This window comes from Octopus bimaculoides, chromosome 14, assembly GCF_046866305.1.
Source record: "Octopus bimaculoides isolate indiv1 chromosome 14, ASM4686630v1, whole genome shotgun sequence".
NCBI lineage: Eukaryota > Metazoa > Mollusca > Cephalopoda > Octopoda > Octopodidae > Octopus > Octopus bimaculoides.
The window spans coordinates 5,294,403-5,317,827 of NC_142941.1; the positions used below are offsets into that span (position 1 = coordinate 5,294,403).

The 23,425-nt window shown below is 39.3% G+C and overlaps 3 protein-coding genes across 12 annotated transcripts in view; 2 read left to right on the forward strand and 1 right to left on the reverse strand.

Annotated features, from left to right (window-relative positions):
• Positions 1-23,425, forward strand: part of LOC106868333 (uncharacterized) — a 29,864-nt gene that overhangs the window by 1,824 nt on the left and 4,615 nt on the right. For 4 of the 10 annotated variants that reach the window (XM_089363229.1, XM_089363232.1, XM_089363233.1 and 1 more), the window contains exon 1: positions 20,470-21,459. The exons of 1 other annotated variant lie outside the window; for it this stretch is intronic. In XM_089363229.1, coding sequence (XP_089219355.1) covers positions 20,470-21,141 — 672 coding nt within the window. In that variant the 3' untranslated portion in view covers positions 21,142-21,459. Of the gene's footprint in view, positions 1-20,469; positions 23,352-23,425 lie in introns of those variants that run through there. 5 more of the 10 variants (XM_089363230.1, XM_089363235.1, XM_089363234.1 and 2 more) reach the window with 2 other exon arrangements.
• Positions 5-17,562, forward strand: LOC149132601 (uncharacterized). Its single transcript, XM_089363238.1, has 2 exons — positions 5-15,159; positions 17,327-17,562. Exon 1 carries the CDS (start codon positions 14,721-14,723, stop codon positions 15,090-15,092), a length of 372 nt encoding a protein of 123 aa, XP_089219364.1. The 5' UTR covers positions 5-14,720; the 3' UTR covers positions 15,093-15,159; positions 17,327-17,562.
• On the reverse strand, positions 15,171-19,722 carry LOC106868330 (uncharacterized). The gene is made up of 2 exons (XM_014913532.3): positions 18,823-19,722; positions 15,171-15,542 (listed from the first exon to the last, which is right to left on the reverse strand). Exon 1 carries the CDS (start codon positions 19,720-19,722, stop codon positions 18,880-18,882), a length of 843 nt encoding a protein of 280 aa, XP_014769018.1. The 3' UTR covers positions 15,171-15,542; positions 18,823-18,879.

Below are 23,425 nucleotides of genomic sequence, written 5' to 3' on the forward strand. Positions count from 1 at the left end.
AAGTGAATGTAATTGGATGAATCTTAATTTTCAAACACAAAATTAATGATGGATTACTTTGTGTGTTTGCAGTGTATGATAACGGTAGAAAGGCGTGTTAATTGATATATATGATATATATTAATGATAAGGTGGTTCTGCAACATTAAAACCAACCTTTCAGTAATGAATTTACTTTAGGATACAAACATGTATATATGATGGATCTAACTGTACTGGCATGGCTACAGAATGCCCCCTCTCGATTTTGTTTCTCCCTATACCTTTCTTATGCACGTCCTTAATGGTATTTTCTAGAAATACATTTTCACTAGTGTAGATTGCGAATAAATTTATCATTTAAAAAAATATCAAGATCATTGTAATTTATAACGTTTCTCTTGAAAATTTCGTTAAACGTATGATTTTAACAAAGTTCGGTGGGAAGCGGAAATGACACTCCCAAGAAAACGAAACAAGCATGTTTTTCATCTGCCATTTAGCCAATTGTAATGTTCACCATCTGAAAAATTTCATTAAAGAATGCATTTTAAAGAAACTTAGGGGAAACAAAGATGATTGTAGTTACGCCGGCTATACTTAATTATCAGTATGGTAGGGTTAATCATTTTCGTGGTTTAATCACCTTTATTTTAGGAACCGTGTAAGGCAGCGAGCGAAATGCTTAGCGGTATTTCGTCTGAGTTCAAATTCCGCCGAGGTCGACATTGCCTTTCAACCTTTCGGGGTCGATAAATTAAGTACCAGTTACGCACTGGGGTCGATATAATCGACTCACTCCACCCCGCCCAAATTTCAGGCTTTGTTCCTATAGCAGAAAGGATTATAGGAACCGTGTATTAGACAACCCGGTAATGGATCAAAAGGCTATTAAAAAGAATTTGCGAAAGTTAGGGTAAATGAATGCTGTCCCGCATAGATGAGTACCTGAATATACACACTAGCTTAGCATTTCCACGATATATTTTGATATATTTGTAAAGGATAGCTCAAAGTGATATATTTCATATCCATCTCATACAGCCTTAAAAAAAAAAAAAATTCCGTTGTCATACATTCTATAGCCAAAAGTCTTTTAATAACACTAACTGAGGATTGTTTCTGTTTTCAATTCTCTTTCGATATTTCTATTTCAGAATCTGGTTTAATTCACATTTTTTTTTACACTTATTGCACTTTTTTTTGTTTGTTTTGGTGGTCGGGTGTTGAAGTAAACATATGGGGTAATAGTTAAGAGCGCGGCTACTAACCCCAAGATTCTGAGTTCGATTCCAGGCAGTGATCTGAATAATAATGATAATAATAACAACATCGAAAAATACCTTAGGAATGAGAACCCAGGTTCAAAATTTCTCCAAGACACCTGATGAAGGCTAGAGGGTTATATCAGCCGAAACTTTTTGTTAACAACAAACAAGATGAGGACAAATATCCGCCAAGTGTAAATAATATAACCCTTTATCGTTCTATTGTAATTGATTTTTGGGGATTAAGACACTGGTTCTCAAACTGATAACTCCACTGATCAACAAATCGATTTTGGTTTCAGCATTGTAATTGGACAAGTTTAATAATGTGAAACTATCTAAATTATATTAAACTTGACAATCTGTCCGCCATTCTCTCGAGAAACATTTTATTGAAAGGCATTCGTGGTACGGCTTGGAATGTTGCAATTCGTTATTGAAATGTGAAAAAGCTGCGGAGACCACTTTAATTTCTGGTAATAACATCGCTTGGAACTGGGAATAAAATTCAGTAATGTTGACGGGACGTATATACAAAGAGGAACAACTGTTTCAGCAGAGTTATATTCTTTAACTTATTTATGGACATAAAAAACTAATAAACTGAATAGACATATCTGTTCTGTCAGAATAGATCATTTCATTACCATTCCTTTACCGACAATTTTAATGAACACATAATTAGCAAATATAATTATCATTCAATGTCCACTTTTCCATACTTGCATGAGTTGAATGGTGTTTATTCAAGGCAAATTTCTGATAGCTAGATGTCTTCCCTGTACCTAACTCTTACCTGTTTCCAAGCAAGGTAACATCTCCTTATGGCTAGAATTGTTCTCACTGAATATTGGAAGGTAATATTTCCTTATTTTGCAGAATATTGGAAATATTTGGGACTGTAAAGTCAATTATCTGGCACTTTCTATTCTCTTTATCTTCTGCTACTACTACTACTACTACTACTACTACTACTACTACTACTACTACTACTACTACTACTACTACTACCAAATCAGGCCATCTAGCTTTTATTATTCTGTCAGTCTGAATGTTAAAGTCCCACAACAGCTTATATTTCTTACTTTCTAGTACTTTACTAAGTTCATGATCATACCATTTATCAGTATGTTCAAATCCTAGCTTTCTACATAACTCTTAGTGGATTACTCTTCCAAGGTTGTCATTTCTTTTCTTGTATTCTTTCTGTGCCAGCATGCTACATTCATTTACCATATGAGTAACGCTTTCTTCTTTTGATTTACATAGCCTGCATTGGGAATCTACTTGGTTTTTGTCTTTTCTGGTTTTTATATAATTAGTCCTTAATGCTTGATCTTGTGCTGCTACTAACAAACTTTCTGTCTCCTTTTTCAGCCTTCCTTTCTGCAGCCTTTTAATGCTGGCAATCCTTTTCTTACTTCTTTACTCATTACTTCCTGCAACTCAGCTAAAATCTTCTGATCTTCCTCACATCAATCACTTAAATCGCTGGTGCCAGTTGTCTCTTGGTAGTGCTATTATTATTTTTTCCTTTACATTCTTCTTTGGTTCAAGCTGTTTGTTGTTATTTGTCTTCCCTACTGCCTGGTCTTCCTTCCCCAGTTCTCTTTTGTTCTCTTCCACCTCCAATTCTGTCATCCATTTACTTCTCCTAATAGCATTATCTTGATCTATTAGTCTCTGCTCAGTTACTTTAAACATACCCAAATCACTTGCACTTTTGTGTTGGTGCAGTTGTTTGTTTCATTTTGTTTTTCTCGGGGGAATATTGTATTGCATGATTATGTTTTGTTATGGGGTTTGGTTTCAGTCTTTTGTTGTATTAGTTTTTGTATTGTATGTTGTTTGTATAGTGCAGCTTGTGTTCTTCTGTTGGGTATCGAACTTCTATTGCACGTGTGGGCTCTGTTCGTTTTATTGGGTATTTTCTGTATGAGTTTATTCCCGTATGTTTTTAGGAGGAGTGTTGCATAGTAATATGTGTAAATTATAAATCAACCATTTCATAGTATTCATGGTTATTTGTTTGTCGTTCTGTTTTTTTTTTATTTTTGGTTAGTTTTCTTATGAGTCTGTCTTTACAGTGTTTACTTTTTGAGAGAGAACACTACCCATGGACATGTGTTGATGTTTCTTTCGTATTTATAATTATTATTGATATATTAGTGAGCGACAGAGAAAAAAACAGCAATGTGCATATATATGTAGAGGGTTTGTATAGATATGAATGGATGCATATGTAGGGAAATTGGCAGAATTGTTAGCAAGCCAGGCAAAATGATTAGCGTGTTTGCATTGACTCTTTACATTCTGGTTTTACCTTTGTCCCAAATCCTTCTAGGAGGTCAATAAAATAAAGTACCAGTCAAGTACTGGGGTTTATGGTGCTGAATTTTAATTCTTCACAAAATTGTTTGCCTGGGACTAATTTAGAAACAATTATTACAGTCATAAGTATAATAATAATTATTTATTTTACATTAAATTAGATTGTTTTGTTTTTTTATTTATATTTGAATAATCAAAAATCAACTGAGCTCTTTGATGAGTTTAGCCAAATCAACAGGTGTTGGGCCTTTCGACACACCTGATATCTTGATTGATTTTGCTTTCAGCTGCTTCTCAGTACTTGGTCCCAATGCCAGCACCTGAAACAGAAAACCATGGCAACAATTCAATAATTCTCCAAACACATGACTGAGATTTTGGGGATTCCATTTAGACTTAATGGTTACAATAACCGTAAGTTTAACATTCTGGTCCCTTGGCTAGTATATGGCATAAATTCCTTCTGGATGAAGAAAGAAGGCAATCCACTATTCGACGTTTCTATGGAGAGATACAACAGGGTTGAGACCGTCGACTTCATCAGGCTATTTATAATGAGTACCCTCAAGAAACGCATGCACACACGTAGATCACCTCTTTACTAGGATGACAGCCTGGCAACATAAACGGCCACATCATAGACAAGTTTTGGAAGGATCTGATAAAAATATTAAAAGATTTCAGCCTATCCAGAAAAGTTAACACTAACCTGACTAGGGTTGGCATCCTTGATGTAACCCTAGTCCTGAAAACGAAGCCCAAGAAGGAAACTGTGTACAACAACAGGAGCTTAAGACTAAGCCCTTCCCCCACCGTAATTATAATAGAAACCTAACCTCAGGCGTTACCAGAAGATTATGCAAGCTCTCAGCCAATAAGGAGATATTCAATAGGGTTGCTCTCACTACAATGACATACTGGCGAGGAGTAGATTTACCGAGAAGTTAGCATAAATGGAGAACCGATACCCATCCCTTCACTCGAAAAGGACCGTAAAGAGAAATAGTTCAGCCCACTATTTAATCTATAAATTTTCACTAACATAGGATTTTGTTGATTAAGAAGCATTTCCCTATGGAAAAAAAAAACTTTTTCGCACTGAGGTTACGAACGGGTCTTTTATAAAATATTTACCGTATTTTGAAAGTCATTTTCACTTTAGAATACTTTAAAAATATGCCAAAAATAATTTTTGTAGTAGTATTCATTTGAAAATAATCTTAAAAACGTTAAAATATTGTCTGTTTAAGGAAAGCTAAAATATAACAGAAGAACATAATGTAAATAACTTAAAGAATATTTCTAAATGATTAAAATATTGTGTCCAATAAAGGCGAAAATACTGTAGGAAAAAAAATCGTATTTTTTCGTTGTCAACTCAGTCTAATAAAAAGATGAAAGTTTTTTCCCTTTCAGGATGAAACTTATTTTCGGAACATTTTCCCATTATACACTGTTTGGTGGGTATTTATATTCCGAAAATCTCTAATATCTCGAGAACCACTATACTGATTTTCGCGAAGCTTGTTTCATTTCGTTCGTATTAACATTTCAAGGTTAGCTTAATTCATAGTATTTTCTCATTATGCGCCAGTTTGGCTCAGTAACATTGCAAGCAAGTAAGATTCAAACTGACTTTTAATGCATTATTGATAACAATAAACGTGTTTAACCTTTTCTTTGTTTATTATTATCATTTTGAGGTTAAGATTATCCGTGAGTAAGTCGCAGGTTGTTTTCAAACCAATAATCAAGAAATTATAGAAATCTGACACGCAAGATTTCTAAATCCAGTAGTTATAAGAGTATCATAAATGTAACAAGAGTGCTCTCCCTTCGTTTACTTTGAAATTTACGAGAAGGCATGTGATAGAAGGCCTTTTCTAATTTCTTTTCTTCTAAGAATTTACTTATCGAGAAGAGTGACAAGTATTAAATTTCTTAACTAATTCTTCAAACTACTCTAGGAAGAACTTAGGTAAGCGACTTAAGGTCGTGATGGAGAATATAGAAAATGCAATGCTTATTTAATGAGTGTGAAACATAATTCATTACTACAAGACATACAAATGCGAGTGACAAAGCCTCCGGCAGCAGCTTAAATGTCACTAAAAAAAATATCGGGAATCCTGGGTTTAAATAAGCTACTTTGGACATTACTAAAAGCGTCCAGGAACTAAATTTCAGAACAACTTTTGGTCTATATTTTATTAGCAGAAGAACATAATGTAAATAACAATTTAGATAAGTAAAAAAGAAATATATGATAAATTAATTTAACAATAATAACCTCTCATACAACTCATAATATTTAGAAACTCAATAATAAATTGTTATAGTAGCATATTACTCGTACAAGTAGAAAATTTTGGGGCGCTGGAAAACCTCTCTAATGGCTCTTGAGGCACGCCAGCATACTTGCAGTGTTGCCACGGGTGATGGCGAGGCTGATGCGCTGTAACAAATAAGCGCCATCACAAGCTTCAGCAGTTACCTCTGGTTTCGGCTAATATTTTAAGCCTATAAAAAGAATCTTTTTAAATAGACTTTTTCTAAACTTGTATTTTAACGTGAAAAGAAAATATTCACAGAACAACTCTAGTTGATTTCCGTTCAAAATATACCTGCTACAAAGCTTTTTACTACACATGCATTCGTAGGTGTACTTGTGTAGTAACGAAATTCACCAACAAACATTTCCGTTTTTACCCACTTACAACACTGAATGTCAAAACATACGCAGAACACGATGTCTGGAACAGCAGTTGTTGAATACAACTATAATTCAGCGAAGTTTTAGGGAACTTGTGGAGAGTTTTGAAAGTCTCACTATACAAAGAATCATTGGTCACCCTTTGATTCTGTAGTGTTATGAGCCAGGCTGTGTTGTAGAGAAGGACTGGAAGTGGGGACTGTGGATCCCACAAGAACGGCCGAGGTGGGTATGCGGCGTCGGCGGAATGTGAGCAGTAAGTTGGCAGTGGACAGCGTACGGGAGCAGACCTGTTAGATGGTGCGGCGACAGACAGAGCACGAGGACATTATGAGTGACCCCTCCCAGATCGACAGGTAAGACTGGTGCAGTTCTCTCTGCTTCTGTCTTTTCCTCCTTCACATCACAAGCTATTTCGGCTCAAAAAAAAAAAAAAAAGAAAGAAAAGAAAAGAAAAACGATTGGTATGGTCCATGTTTCGAACGAGACGGTTAGGCCATTTTGCAGCGAAGGAGACATCGCCGATTGGTTGAAAAAAAATTATGTTGGTGGCAAGACTCCACGGTATAGATGACCTAGCGAGTTTCATTCCGTTGTACCTCGATAGATCGACGTTGGCACTGTACCTGGAAATGGAGAAGGACCAGTTAAGCGCAGAAAAAATAGAAGTCCGGCTGATAGAGGCTTTTACGGAAGGGCCATTTATGGCATATGGTTCACTGGCAAAAGCGAAGTGGACGGGTGAAGAGGTCGATGTGTTTGCCAACGAAATCAGGAGATTGGCCAAACTTGCGAGATACAAAAAAATGAAGCGTTGGAACAAACAGTTAAATTAGCCTTTGTGACAGGATTCCCTGACCGCATGTCGGTCGAACTGCAAAAGCTACCGAATATTCACTCCATGGCGATGGGAGAGGTAATATCTTGGGCCAGAGTCCTAGCCTCATGTTGCAGGACGACACCTTTAGCAGCGACTACAACAACGAGAAGGGGTCAGACAAAGAGCGGCGTAGAAGGGTCGAACAAGGAACGTGTGCAACCCTTTAAAGGGTAGTTTTTTCTGTGTCATGGTGAGAGATTGCAAGGAACCCAGGCTTGGAGTAATTTGCTATCGATACACACAAACAAGCCACATCGCTAGTGAGTGCGTCCAGGGAAACAGTCTAAGGAAGACTACTGCGCCGGTAGTCGTCCCGTTGAAACAATAGAAGCGCGTATACGGTCGTTGCCAGTAGTGGACGTCGTGATGAACGGAAAGGTGTCAAGAGCCCTTGTGTACACGGGCTGCTCAACAACCCTAATGATTCCGGAGGAGGAGGTAGAGGAATGCAGTGGAGTGAGTAGTGTAAGGGCTGTTGACGGTACGGAAGTTGAACGCAGAGGAAATAGCGACATGAAGATGGTGGTACGAGGAACGAGATTGAGGTTCTGTATGATCGTGATCGAACGCGTGGTGGGCGGAATCGATGTGGTGATTGGGATGGACGCCATTGTTCGTTTGGGAGATGTTATGGTCAATGAAGCCGGTGTAACGTTCGGTGATGCGGTGGCGCTATGCGCCGTGAGTCCGTGACAGGAGAGTGGTGAGAGCTACGGAGAAAAATATGCTGCACACACCATTACAGACAAGGATTTTCGGGCTGTGTTGGACAGCCGGCAGTGGACAATGGAATGGTACTGGAAGGGAGATTCTCCGACGTTGAAAAATGCAGTAGGCTGCTATCAGCATACCCTGGAAGGAGTTCGAGTAAGAGGTAGAATGGTGGATCAAGGAAGGAATTCTGGTCCTTTGGAAGGAGGAAGTAGGGAGTGATGTGCTACCACTGATGGCAGTGATGCAGCCGACGAAGCATAGAGTCAGGCCAGTATTAGATTTCCGAGGGCTAAACAACCACGTATTGTGCCATACGAGCGGCGAAGCCACGGACATTTGCAGTGAAACCTTGAGAGAGTAGTGCAGATGACGGGCCTCCACAATCGTCAATTTGAAGTCGGCATACCTGCAGCTGCATGTGGCTGAGAGATTGTGGAGATATCAGCTAGTAAGGTACATGGGCCGGACATACTGCCTGACCAGGTTAGGATTCGGGCTGAATTCATCACTGAAGAATATGGCGACGATTCTCAAAACCATCTTGGGAAAGGCGGACAAAGTGAAAAGAGCCACCAATTCCTATGTTGGTGACATCCCGGTGGACGAGAGCATAATGTCGGTAAAGGAGGTCATAAGCCACCTGAAGAGTTTTGGGCTAACTGCTAAACCGTCGGAGGCGATGGAAGGAGAAACTGCACTGGGACTCAAGCTACGGAGAGACAAGGCCGGCGCGTTGGTGTTTTGGAGAAGGAATGAGATCCCAGAACTGGACTCCAAGACGAGTAGGGGAGAACTGTGACACTACCCGATTGCAGGATGGCACCGGACAGCATGCAGCTTCATAAAGAAGTGAGGTGGAGTGATAACGTGGGCAAAAAGACAACCGCCATGATGCAAGAAGTATTGGAAAGAGTGACTGCGGAGGACCCAGTATGAGGAAACTGGTATGTGCCCAAATCGAAGAATGGGATCGTGTGATGTGTGCCAGCAGCATAGCAGCGAAAGATGTCATGGAAATTGGAGGTGTCGTGGTGGAGGATGTGGACTGGCTTAGGAAGAAGGACGATTGCAACCACCAACGTGGCGGAGCTGGATGCCGTGTTGATGGCGCTGAACCTAGCCCTTATGTGGGGACTGCGTACAATCGAGATCCGGCCCGATTTGGCCACTGTATTGAGATGGGTGGGATCAGTGGACACCGGCGAGCGGAGGGTGCGAACTAAAGGCGGCACGGAGATGCTGATAAAACGCCGTTTGGGAATTCTGGGCGAGCTAGCTGCCGAGTTTGGTTTTTGTGCACTCTGAGACGAATAGAGCGGACGTCCTGACCAGAGTAAAGAAAGCCTGGTTGCAGGTTCCGGAGGATCTTGGGCAAGGAGTGGCTGCAGTATGTCGACTTAGTGACTCGGAGCTGAGGAGACTGCATACCAGGCATCACATAGAGGTGGACAGGACCCTGTTCCTATCCAGGAAAGTTGACTCTGACGTGACTAGGCAGTGTGCAAAGAGTAGTTGGGAGCTGCGACAGGTGCCCGTTCATTGACCCCGCTCCGGGTGTGCAGGAGACAGGAAGCATTCCAGTGGAACACGACTGGCAGAGGACGTGACGCATTACCGGCAGGGGTCATACCTCTCGATGGTCGACTGCAGATCGGGGCGGTTGGCCATATGAAGGGAGATGAAGACGGGGACCGCGGAGGAAATCACAAGAATACTAAATGAGATATTCCTAGAACGAGTGCCCGTGGATGAGCTGCTTGCGGACAATGGCACTGCGTTTCGCTCGGAGGTGCTGGGGGAAATGCTCAACAAGTAGCTTGTTAGCCGTTTCTTCAGGGTGGCATACCGGCCAAGTGGCAATGGGGTTGTGGAGAGGCATCATCGTACCATCAAGACCATAGCAGAGAGGGGCCATATCTCACTAGTCGAGGCTGTTTTTTTTTTTGTATAATGTTTCGCCCAGGACAGGACAGGCTGAGGTATCAGTGCCACACGGGGCAATATTCAAGTATGAGTGGAGACATCCATGTACCGCACCGCCGCAACCCACGGAAGAGAAAGAGCATGCTTTTGTGCAGGTCGGGGAAGAAGTCTGCGTTAAACCCCCAGATGCGCGGTGCACATCACAGTGGGGAAAGAGGATTATAACCTTTTTAAATTCGAGGAACAATGTGTCCGTAGATAGCATGCCACGTAATGTTTTGGATGTGCACAGGATCATCACTGCGACGGAGGATGGAGCCAACAGTAATGGACAAGAGGACGAAGCCGGCAGCAACATGCCAGGAACTGAGGTCAGTCCTGAAGTCCCACAGCAGTCACAGAGGGAGCGGTTCCCTCCTCACTGGTTGGCTGATTACGGGACAAGGCGTGTGGTCAGAGTTGAAGAGAGAGTGTGGGCAGGTTAGTTGAATGATCTTCAGATCAGTGGGGCGAGTATTGTAATGAAGCAGGCTGTGTTGTAGGGAAGGACTGGAAGTGAGGGAGTAGGCATGTCCTGTGGGTCCTGTGGGTCCCACCGGAAAGCAGTTCAGAATTTTACAAGAAGATTAGAAAGATTAACTAGTTAAGATTTCACTTCTTTCGTGATATTTACACTGTTTTATCAGAGGAAGAAAGCCAGCGCAAATTAATGGCAACAAGTTTTCTCCAGATTGAAGCCCATGTCTGAATGCATACAACAGAGAAAGAGAGAGGGGGCTCCGTCAAAAACACCGACTGGTCAGATATTAAACTGACCGATGGATTAAGATTACATTCTGAGAGATGTCTAATCGAAACTGACAATTCTATCATTCTTGAATTGAATTTTCTATACGATGTGTGCCTCACACAGCTATGTTGGCCTTATATGCTTGAATATAACAGAATTTGTTTCCTTTTATTAATTGTTTTTTAATAGGAAAGTTCCAAAAGTGATCTTTTTTTAAATATAAGAGATGAATGTAATCGATGGTAGGACCATGTTTGATATTTTATGAACCAATTAAAAATATTAGTCTGAATCCAACATTATTAAACTTAAGCATCACATACGCACACGCAAAAATTCACACAAATCCACTACGACAAAAAATATCTAATATGGATGTGATCGTTTTTTTTTGGTATATGAAAATTAAAAGACTTTGTAGCATGTTTGTATTAGCTTAAATTAAGATATACATTTTTGGACTTCAGTGTAGGTTCAGGCGACACTGTCAGTTGGCAGCTTTACTCAGTCTGTGATTGGCTGAATTAACTAGCTTCCTCGCACAGGCGTTCTCTGCTATGTCCGATTGTCACTTACATAATGTGTCTGCCGCCCAGAGTCAATCGAATTCCTTTCAGTTCCTGGTCTCGCGTTCTTAAAGGGCTCCTGGCAAGCACAAGAACATTTTTCTTCCACTTGCACCAGCAGAATAGACTAAACTCAATGTCGTTATCTTCATGCTATTTAGAAACACTTGTATCAAGTCTTCTTTCTATATATACAAAGCACAACTAATGTCTCCACGCTTTAATTCATTTACTGCAAAGACACCAGAGACATTTCTATTAAACACTACACATCTCCAAACAGAATTCTATGCAATGCAATTCATGTATAACTCACTATTACAATAAACTTTATAATCTTAAAGTGACTTGTCATTGTGTATCAACGAATACAGTAATGGCGTCTGTTTTCCACCACGGCTATCAACATCTACCGTCGACATGGTCATCTTCAACCGACAAACATGGAGACAACCTTTGACGAACTAATAACCAACGGACTACGTTAAGGCGGTGGTATGAAGAAACTGCCACACTGATGACCTTCAGCGAACCATTCTATCAATACAGCAAACCCCATTCTTCACCGAAGCGGTGAAACCATAATCTCTTCGCTACAACCTGTTACACGAGATGTTGTTTCTGTGTAAACATTAAACGCAGTCCCAGACGTTCCGCATTTTCGAAATATAAAACTGATATTTGTTCTTAATTACATTGCTCTTGTTTAAAGATAGGAGGCGATTAAACTTCTCAAAGAATACATCTCTTTTGTTCTATATGGAAAAACTGATATTTTATAATCGTTTTCTCGTTACATCTCGTTATATCTACTCCTCGTTGAGTTAATACATCAGGTGGAATTTTGTTTTTGTACACTAAATACATTTATTTTGGTTGGTCTACCCTAATACACTTATTTCCCCCCATCTAATCTACCTAATTATTTAGTCCAAAGAGAAGAGGTGATGTCCATAACGTCTACATTCGCCTGACGATGTGGATCTTGATTTTAGAAGATAAAATGAGGACACAAAATGTAGTAGTCGTGCAAGTCGACTGTTAATTACGCGAATTAGTAGATAAGAGAGAGTAGTAGTAGTGGTAGTAAGAAAGAGAAACGAGAGAAGAATTTGCGACTCGCTCTCCTTCAAATGCCATAAATAATACGACTATAGGACGGGGTACAAATACTTCCTGCTTTCCGTGAGGTATATGACTCCAGGCGACAGCTATTCTTATATATAAGCTTGCTTTATGGGTCACTGTCGCTTGATGTTAGCTGCGTGTCATTCCATAACGAAGCAAGAGAATAAAGAATTGAAATAAATTCATTTGTTATTCAGGTAACTACAATATCTAGATTTAAACACGGAAGTTTTCTAGGCAGTCAACATAGGCATATGGTCCCGGGGACCAAGAATCCTGGAAAGTCTCAGTAATGTCTCATGTGTCAAGAACCTGGAGGGTCTCAGGGATACGGTCCTGGGGGCCAAATGCTGAGTCTCAGGGATAAGGTCTCGGGGACCAAATATGTCGAGCGTCTCAGGGACATGGGGTTAGTGAGAAAGAGAGACTGAGTGGGCTGGGTAGAGGGGACCGGGAACTATGAATTGTATAAGGGTGAAAATGGAGAGATTGGTTTGAAAGAGATAGAGAGATGAGGGGAGTGAGGAGCTAAAGAACTTGAGTGGACATGTGTCTGTGAAAGAATGATGAGGGGGAGGCCAGAGAAAGAGAGAGAGAGGAAGTTGAGAGGGTGTGTGAGGCAGCAGAGAAGCTGTGGGGAGTTAATAGAATGTTCGGTGTTGAATTTAGGGTCCATAAATCGTTCGTGCGTTTGTCACCAAAATAAAAACAAAATAAAAGGGTTATAGGTGTAAAAACGTATATTAAATGAATATGGAAACAAACATTAGCACCAACGAGAGGGCTTTCAGAAAATTCACATGATCCGACTTTTTCCCTCATAACTTTTAGGAAAATAGACAGATTTTAATGAAATTTTATATAAATACCTTTCAAAAGGCATAGAATATGATTATAATGAAATTAGTGGGTGAAAGTTTTTCCAAGTGGGTAGGCAGAAGACTTTTGAAGAGAAAGAAATTCATAAACTATTTTTTTGCTTGAGTGAAATGGAAAAAAGTTTGAAAAATAATTTTTTAGATTCATTTATATATATTATATATATATATACACACACACACACACAGTGTATCACACTAGTATTACTTGGGCCAGTGATGACAGATCAAAGATATACATACAAGAGACTGAACATTCATTTTATACCAGCACTCTTTAAATCATTGCTACAGTTGATCATACAGATTGCTTATTTAAATGGGATAATTTTGAAGGTTGTGAGCCAATAGTAGGCTGCTATTATGGGGTCAATGAAAGTACCATATGCTACATAAAGAACAAGGTAGCGATCAGGACTACCGTAGCAGTAAGTTTCTGTGAAAGTGCCAAAAAGATGAGGATAGTGAGAAATGAGCACTTTGTCAGGATGGAATCTGCCTTGGCATTGTGAATCAGTTGACTGCAAGAAGAAAAACATCCTCTGCGAGAAAGTGCAGAAATTATACCAGCAGTTTGACAGGAGATGGAGCTGAAGGCACCTAAGTAATGCAACCAAGACCATCGACAGCACCGATGCCCAAAGATTTTCAAGCCAGCATGGGATGGTTTGACTGTTTCAAGAAACAGTTTAAAATAAAGTGTGATTGCCTGTATGAAGAGACAGCATCAGTTGACAAAGAAGCCGCCGAGAAGTACCTGGAGACCTTTAGGCAGACCATTGAGAACAAGGGATACAAGCTGTAACAGGTTTTCAATTTGGACAAAACTGGCTTGTTCTGGAAGAAGATGCCTTCCAGAACATACATCATGAAGGACGAAGCCAGAGTCCCAGGATTTAAGGCACAGAAGGACAAAGTGACGCTAATTATGGGTGGCAATGCTGTTGGCTTTATGATGAAACCGGGACTTATCTACAAGTTCGCAAACCTTCAAAAATAAGAATAAAAACCTGCTGCCTGTCAGGTTGTGCCAGACACAACCCAAAGGCCTGGATTACCAAAAGTCTAACTCTGAATTGGTTCCATCAATAATTCATCCCTCAAGCCAAGGAATACCTCCAAAGCGTAAGCATGGAATTCATGATGTTGCTTGTGAAGGATAATGCTGATGGTCACTCTTTGTATTTGTATCATCAGGGTGTTCAAGTTGAGTTTGTCTCTGTCAGCACCACCTCCTTCATCAAGCCTATGGATCAAGGTGTGATCTGTGCCTTCAAGACACTTTACGCTCAGAACTCTCTCCAACACCTTGTGGACATAATAGATTCGGACGAGAATTTCAAGTTAAAGGAGTACGGGCGTAACTTCACGATCGCAACATGACTGTCACTCATCCATGCTGCTCTTAGAGATGAAAAAGGAAACCCACATCGCATGCTGGAAGCAGGAATGCCTGAGTGTGTCCAGGACTATGAGAGCTTCTCACCTGAAGATATTCAGCATGAGACTGTTAACGACACAGTGAAACTGGCAATGGTTTTGATGATGTCATGCAGGAAGAGGTCAACGATATGTTGGAGTTAACGAAGTCTGCCAGCAAAGTGGAGGCAGAAGCATCAGATCCAGAGGAAGAGGAGGATGTGGTGGGCCTGGCAATCAAACATCTGTCTGACCTTTTAAGGACAGCAAAGAAATTGCAAGGGAAGGCTGAAACAGGGGATCCTTATATGGTTCGATCTCTCCAATTTGAAAATGTCATCGATGCTGCTATGCAGACATATAAAACACTCTTCACCACCTTGAAGAAACGACGACACCAACTTCCCATGACAATGTTCCTCATGCTCACCAAGAAAGCCTTGCATGAAGATACAACATCCCCTAAAACATCTCAAGAAGGGATGTCACCAGAAGAGCTTTAAATGTTTGCTGTGCAGTAATTACCTTTATTATTTTCATCATTATCGTCTTAAATCAATATCATTATTGGTGAGTAAACACACATTTTACATCATTTTTTATTAAATCATTATTAAATATTATGTGTGGGTGTGTGTGTAATATTTTAAGTTATATTTTGACATTTATAGGCATTTTATAGACCACATCCGATATTCATGCTTTTTCACCATTTGCGGGTGCTCTGGGAATGTAACATGCATGAACACCAGGGGACAACTGTAATAATTGTTATTTATTTTACATTAAATTAGATTGTTTTGTTTTTTTATTTATATTTGAATAATCAAAAATCAACTGAGCTCTTTGATGAGTTTAGCCAAATCAACAGGTGTTGGGCCTTTCGACACACCTGATATCTTGATTGATTTTGCTTTCAGCTGCTTCTCAGTACTTGGTCCCAATGCCAGCACCTGAAACAGAAAACCATGGCAACAATTCAATAATTCTCCAAACACATGGCTGAGATTTTGGGGATTCTATTTAGACTTAGTGGTTACAATAACTGTAAGTTTAACATTCTTGTCCCTTGGCTAGTATTTGGCATAAATTCCTTCTGAATGAAGAAAGAAGAAGGCAATCCACTATTCGACGTTTCTATGGAGAGATACAACAGGGTTGAGACCGTCGACTTCATCAGGCTATTTATAATGAGTACCCTCAAGAAATGCATGCACACACGTAGATCACCTCTTTACTAGGATGACAGCCTGGCAACACAAACGTCCGCGTTCCATGCTATCATGGGTTGGACGATTTGACTGAGGACTGGTGAAACCAGATGGCTACAGCAGGCTCCAATCTGATCAGGCAGAGTTTCTACAGCTGGATGCCCTTCCAAACGCCAACCACTCCGAGAGTGTAGTGGGTGCTTTTACGTGCCACTGACACGAAGGCCAGTCAAGCGGTACTGGCAACGGCCATGCTCAAAATGGTGTATTTTACGTGCCACCTGCACAGGAGCCATTTCGGCGCCACTGGCAACGATCTCGCTTGAATGTCTTTACACATGCCATCCGGCACAAGTGCCAGGAAGGCGATGCTGGGCACAGGTGCCATGACAATTTCGCTTTCGCTTGCCTCAAATGGTCTTCGCAGGCCGAGTTTCGTTTCCAATGAAGGAGACGACGTTGGCATGGGCGCCAGTCGTCGAATTTAATTCGATTTCGATTTCACTTGCCTCAACAGGTCTTCGGAAGTGGAGTTTAGTGTCCAATGAAGGAAGGTACGCATAAGTGGGCTGGCTGAACAACCAATTTTCCAAAACCAATATTTCATTGAGGAATGTCATGTTTGAAACTATTTCTTATCAGGATACGTCAGCTTTATTGAAACATGGTGCTTTTCAGAAAATACCAATTCTATTTTTTGGTGGATATTTAACATCTTTACAAGAATAAACATGAAATTTAATTTTGAACTTGAAGAGTTAATAAACAGAGGACATATTGGATCACATAAGTGAAAATGATGGGAGGGTCACAGTTGGAAGACCTTCGATATTAATCAGAGCAAGGCTTAAACAACAACAATGCTGCTACAGGATATTCATTATTATAAAATGATTTGTAATGAACAGTTTCCAATCTAAGCTAGGATTTGAAACTGAATCTATGTTTTCCTACAAATCCTTTTCCTATTGTTTTTGCCTATTGCACTAAGAAATTAATGAGAGTAGACTGATTTCTTTGCCTTTTTCAAGTCATATATGGGTCAAACCCGATACATCACAAAAACCCTTTGTTTAGCTCGACCCAGTTTGTTTATGAATTATATAAATAAGCAACCCCAAATTAGTTCTACCTTTTTGGTTACTTGGCTCCTATGGGAATATCACACCTTTTCTTATGGAGGGTAACCGTGCAAGAACACAACTCTTTTTCTATCTGGGTAGGTTCTCTTACCCATTCCCTCTCTAGTAATCACTCACTGGTGAAACTAATGACCATATGGAATGGACTATAATACAATAAATAACCTCTGATCTCACACATCTCAAAGTAGTTGTGACTTATTTTGTAATGATGATAAATAAAGGACCATTTCAACTAAAGATATTTTCATTTATTTGGTGCATATTATCATTACACATGATTGTTATAATTGGTGACCTCTGATGTTTTATATACTGTTAAATTTGGATCTTACACTCAGCCGTTACAAATTGGTGACATCTTATATCATATCTATGTTATAGATTGGTGACTTCTGATGTTCATCGATCATCACACATTACAGATCGAAAATACAGGTACTTCTTAATTTGTATGCTGTTTTAGATGAGAGGAGATGAAATGTACAGTTGATGGTGTTCCATACCTTTCAATGGTGACAATTATGTGGAGGGTGAAGAAGTTAATAAGTGTTTTGTCATGGAATGTTGCAGAAATGCAAGAATTAATGTTTCTTTTCGATATAAAGTCATCGACATTTTGTACGAGTTGGATGAAATTGTTAAATTACAAGGGAGACAATCACAGTTCTGTTAATTCTTAACTGAGTAATTACATGATAGGCAGCGGGGGGGGGGGGGTGGTGAAATGGTTGAGTTAATGGATCATCACATGAAATGCCTTATGATATTTATTCCAGCTCTTTACATTCTGAGGTCAAACTTTGTCTTTCATTCCATTCAGGGTGCTGGCGAAGGGCTGTGAACTGGAGAAATCTTATTGGACAGGATGCCTTGGGTATTTCTTTCAGCCTTTGCATTCTTAGTTCAAACCTTGCAGTGTCCTACTCGGGTGGTAGACTTATTCTGATCATTGCATCATAGCCAGGCTTTAATAGGCTCCTCTCTGTTGCAAGTATTTCAATCAAATCTTTGGTTAAGGGATACATTTCTCCACCCTTTTTTGTGAGGCTTTGTAAAGGGACATAGATACTATGTCCCCTCTTCACTAACTGGTGACAGAAAATATAAAAATTCAGTCGTAAATACTAATCTTCAACACTGACATAGTCCTCAGCCTGTTTTTTGCAGGGAAGCAAGGAATCCTATTATTTTCTCTTTTATTTGATGCGTCTGGAGATGGAAGCAGTGCTCATGGTGAGACTGATGCTGTTAATGTTCCACATAAACTGTTGCAAAAACATCACCCACATGAGCAAAGTGGGATCTTCTGATGTCTACCATTCTGACAACAGACTGGTTAGCGCAGAGTTTAAGGTTTAGGACAAAACATTGGTGATGAGAGGGTAGAGAATAGCTGAGATCAGTCTGCTCTAGGAAGAGTGGACCAATGCAGTATCTATATTTGATCAATAACCATCAATAGGTTCATACTAAACATATCAGTATCTATCGAAAAGTATCATTCATGAAATGATTATGAATTTAAATTACATTGTAGATCCAACTGTAACATGTTTAATAATTATTCAATAATAGGTAGCTTGCGTGGGAGAAAATATGTTCAGAAATTATCAGCAGTTATAAGATAAAAATACACATTTATTATGTAAGTAAATTACACACGAACGTTTGTCAAGAATCTTATCGAGATTTAGCTGTTTGTCACACGTGTTAGAGTGCTGTGCTTAACAATAGAAGGATATGAAAGACGATCGTCATTTTTATAATAATGAAATAAATTTAGTTGTTACGTTTTAAACGAACTTAATTATGAAACAAAATCAAAGAGGATCAAAATCTTTAACAATGAAGGGATGTGAATAAAGTCATTAAATTACCAAGAGTTTGCGCAACATGATACAAACACAGATCCATCGGAATTTTCCATTAGGTTTTTAAGAGGGAATCGTAGCTGAACGAACCGAATTTTCTTGACGATAGCTCTCGAGAGATTCCTTCATTTTACTCCAGTTTACAATCTCTGGAAATTCACTGAGGGCTTTCAAGAGTCTTACTAATCCACCGGGTAAGAAACCTTCTTTTCGTCTCCAGGCATTAAATGTCACGAACTTCTGCATGTACTCATTGCCACTATTCTTAGCGTTAGTAATTTTCCCCATTTCAACCCCTAATTCAATAGCTGCAGCTTCCCAACCACTTGACACAAACAATAAGACTCGACCAAGCAATCTCTCGTCCAGATCTAAATCTTTAGCACAATCGAGGACGGCACCCACTTCAGGGTCCACCACCGGTGAACTGTCCTTTTCTTCCACGAGTCTGGCCAAAGAACCGAAACCGTTGTTTCTCAGACAGTTCAAAAATTCATCAAATATTCTAGAAATATTACGTCTGTCCTCATTTTTCGTTTTTTCAAGAAGGAATTTGAGAAAACACCGATTTTTTTTCTCTATAACTTTCTCTGCTTGAACAGTATGCATTTCCTCTGAATTAAAGATTGAACTTGCATAAAAATGATCAAGTATTGTTCCTATAAGTATTTCATCGATACCATCCACGAGTTGTTTATAACTTTGTAGAATTTTGTTCGCATTGAAAGTCCTTTGTCCGTCAGCCATTTTCTTACCGGAACCGAGAGTGATCTCCCCTGAATTACAAACTTTCGAAAACTTCTCGCGCACCTGCACGCCACTCCAATAGGCAATGTTTAGGAATGGCTGTCTCTTGAAGTCATATACCTCACGCAAAAGTAGAAGGGTACTCTTTTCTGTTCTCATGGGGCATGTTACTTAGAGAGAGAGAGAGGCGGGGAGAGCTATTCCAAAATTCCTCCCTCTTACCCGTTTCTCTCTCTTACCCCACTCCTACTCTCTCTCTCTCTCATCTACAAATTCCCGCTATCTTTCTTCACGACCGCAACATTTTCTATTCGCATTTCACCTGTAAACATCAAGAACCACATCGTCTCAGTGACTCAGGGAAATGTAAACGTTATGGATATCATCTCTTCTCTTCGGACTAAATAATTAGCAAGATTAGATGGGGAAAATAAGTGTATTTAGGGTAGGCCAACTAAAGTAACTGTATGTAATGTATAACGAACAGTAAGTTTTGATGAGCGCACCCACACACATTTCACTCGTTGTTACAGAGAAGAAAAGGGTAATTTAATTTGTACTTTAGAAATTCACTCTGAAATTAAAAATTTTAGCTTCTCTAAAATCGATTAAACTGAATGTCGGAATGCATGTACATAATTATGTTTATTTGAATTAACTTTAATACACGTTTATACTTTTGGGTTGACGACACTTCTTGCGTTATAACACCGAGCTGAGCACAAGTTATAAGATACGGAAATGAAAGTTATACGCGAAAGCGACCCACATAACAGCACTTTTGAGCGTCACCACATTCAATGTGCATGCGCAGAAGTAGCTGTGTAAAGAGGTTCAACGGCAAAGTTTTTCCAAGCCTTTTTAGTGTACCCACGTAGAACACTGTCTAATCATACTCAGAGCACGATGGCTAACACACAGCAATTCAGGAACTCAATTAAAATTCAGCGATGTCGTGAGGATCTTGTGGAAGGGCTTGATGATGTGTCAGTAAAAGTCATTGTTGATTGTCTTTTGACTAAATTGTTTATCACGCACGAGAATAAGGATGTAATTCAAGCTGAAAAGACTGGACAAGACAAAGCCCGGGAATTACTAGACCTTATTTACCGCAAAGTGGAAAGCCAGGATAAAGTGAAAAAGTCAGATTTATTTGATGAATTCGTGGAATGTCTAAGAAAATATAACTCATGTTTAGCATCAACCGTGGAAATGGCTGATGACAGTGTGCCGAATAAAGCACTTAACATAGATGATATCCTTGTACGTGTTAAAGATATAAATTTGGATGAGAAAATTCTAAAATGTATCTTGATGAACGTGAGCTCTGGATGGGAACATGTGGCTACCGAATTAGGTGTTAGCCATGTAAAACTTAGTATTGCTAAGCAAAACAGCTCAGACGTAGACATCCAGATGTTTGAGGTATTTAAAGCTTGGAGACGCATACAGCCCTCTGAGACAAATGCATTATCAAAACTTCTAGAAGTCTTCGATCGCTGTTCTTATGAATGCAAAACAGACTTGAATAAAATACTTGAAAGTGTCACGAGCCCTCATAAAGAAAAGATAAGATAAAAAAAAATCCTCTCAATTTTGACAGTCTTGTATGTTTATATTAACAAAATACCGTTTATCCGATACACTTGTTGATATGCACATATCAATCTATAAATGGACAAAGAACAGACACGTCGAAAATGAAATTAACCTACACTGCACAGCATAATACTTACTTCGTGGACTGATATAAGACATCGACATGCGACAACCGAAATTATGCATTATTAACAAACATTAAATTTTAATTATTGAATACTTTTCAACGAACAGTTTATTTTCGACTTTCTATATAGAAACTTGCTGGGTGAGTGTGACATCATATCAAACACGGAAGTATGCTATATATTCCTTCGTTGATTTTTAAAAAATTTTAAACGAAAACCTTTATTTATTTATATTAATTTTTTCTATAATAAACAACATAATTTTTTTAAAATTTTCATTATGGATAGTATCAATCGCTATAATTTTATTTACTTAAATATATGTATTTTTGTAACAAACCGTAGTTATTTTTAGAAATAAAGACGGTCTTATTTAGTGATAACTAAGAAAACAGTTAATCTCTAGTTTAAGACTCTGTCACACAAGTGAAATAAAAACAGTGTAAAATGTGTAGTTAACGAATATGAAAAAAAAATGTGCACTGACGAACAGGGGTGAGGTGGGGCGAGGACTCGGAAAATTCACACGATCCGGTAACCCAACTTCGACACAGGGCCACCAAAAGGGGGGGGGGGAAATGGACTAAACAAAACAAGTGTAATAGGTATAAAATTATGTGTAGTTATTCCGTTTACATATTTGTTTTGCAAGATTTTTTATGTGAAATCGTGTGTTGAAACATGTTGTTGTACTTGGGGATAGTAATCTTGCCAGTTTAGCCAATAAAAACACACGCACTGTATATTTGTGTAGTTAATGAATATGAAAAACAATTGCACCGACGAACGGGATGGGTGGGACAACTGCCGGTTCGCCAGCGTGCATTTTTTTTTCACATTCGTTTCCTACACATTGTTTACACTATTTTTTGTTCTCGTTTTTGTGGCTGGGTCCTTAACCAGAGATTTACCAAAAAAAAGCAATGAACTGCAACATAACAATATAATATATTAGAAATTGTTTTGTATTGATGAAAAATAAACCTGTTGCAGTGGTAAGTGAATGGAGTTCGGTGAATTGTTGCAGGAAGCAGGTAATGGAGAGAGTAAGGGAGGAGACACTTTGGGGGGTGAGGGATTAATGCAAATGCTAGGGGAAAGGAAAGAATAGTGTCAGGGGTTAGAGAGACTGAGTTGGTTGGGTAGAGGGGATCGGGAACTATGAATTGTATAAGGGTGAAAATGGAGAGATTGGTTTGAAAGAGATAGAGATGAGGGGAGTGAGGAGCTAAAGAACTTGAGTGGACATGTGTCTGTGAAAGAATGATGAGGGGGAGGCCAGAGAAAGAGAGAGAGGAAGTTGAGAGGGTGTTGAGGCAGCAGAGAAGCTATGGGGAGTTAATAGAATGTTCGGTGTTGAATTTAGGGTCCATAAATTAGTCTCTGTTTAATTCAGTTTTCATTGTTTTTGAATATTTCTGTAGTTGCTTATTTTCAGTTGTCCTTAACTATGTTATTGATACTTAAGATGCAGACCAGCCATGATAAAGCAAACCTGTGATCAACGACATTCCAGTTATGACCATCCATCCTGTCTTTCATTCAAAAAGTATACATCTAACACTGTACTATCCAATGCATCCTACATTTTCCCAAGATAACCAGATGTGACTTGAGGGAGATTTATCTGCTATTTCTATCAGGTTGACTGATCATATAGAAGCTTCCTCATATTAGTTTGGTAGTGTAATGGTATCATGCTTGCTTTACTTTCTGTTAGTTGTTCATACTGGAGGGATATTTGTTGGTCTGCTTTCACATATTACCTTCAGATTGCAATGTAACTTTCTCCTGTCAATAATGTCAGAAGGTGGTAGGGTCCTTTCTGTTTTCTTGCTTACCAGAACCTTGATCTTTACTTAAGTCCTTTCGATTCCAGGTTTTGCTTCCAAGCCTGGAATTTCTGTTAGATTTGTTTGTTGTTCATCTGAAGTCCCATATTCCAATGTAGTTCGTCTGAGGTCCCTGTTTTGAGTGACTGTCGAAGTTGAACTGGATTGAGATATATGGCGAGGAAAACATTCTTGTAAACGAAAAACGTTTCTTGATAATTAACATTCGGTGAGTGAGTCTTTTGTTATGGTTGATAAATAAATGTAATGATTAAGTTGTACAACTCATTGTGTTTTCTCTGC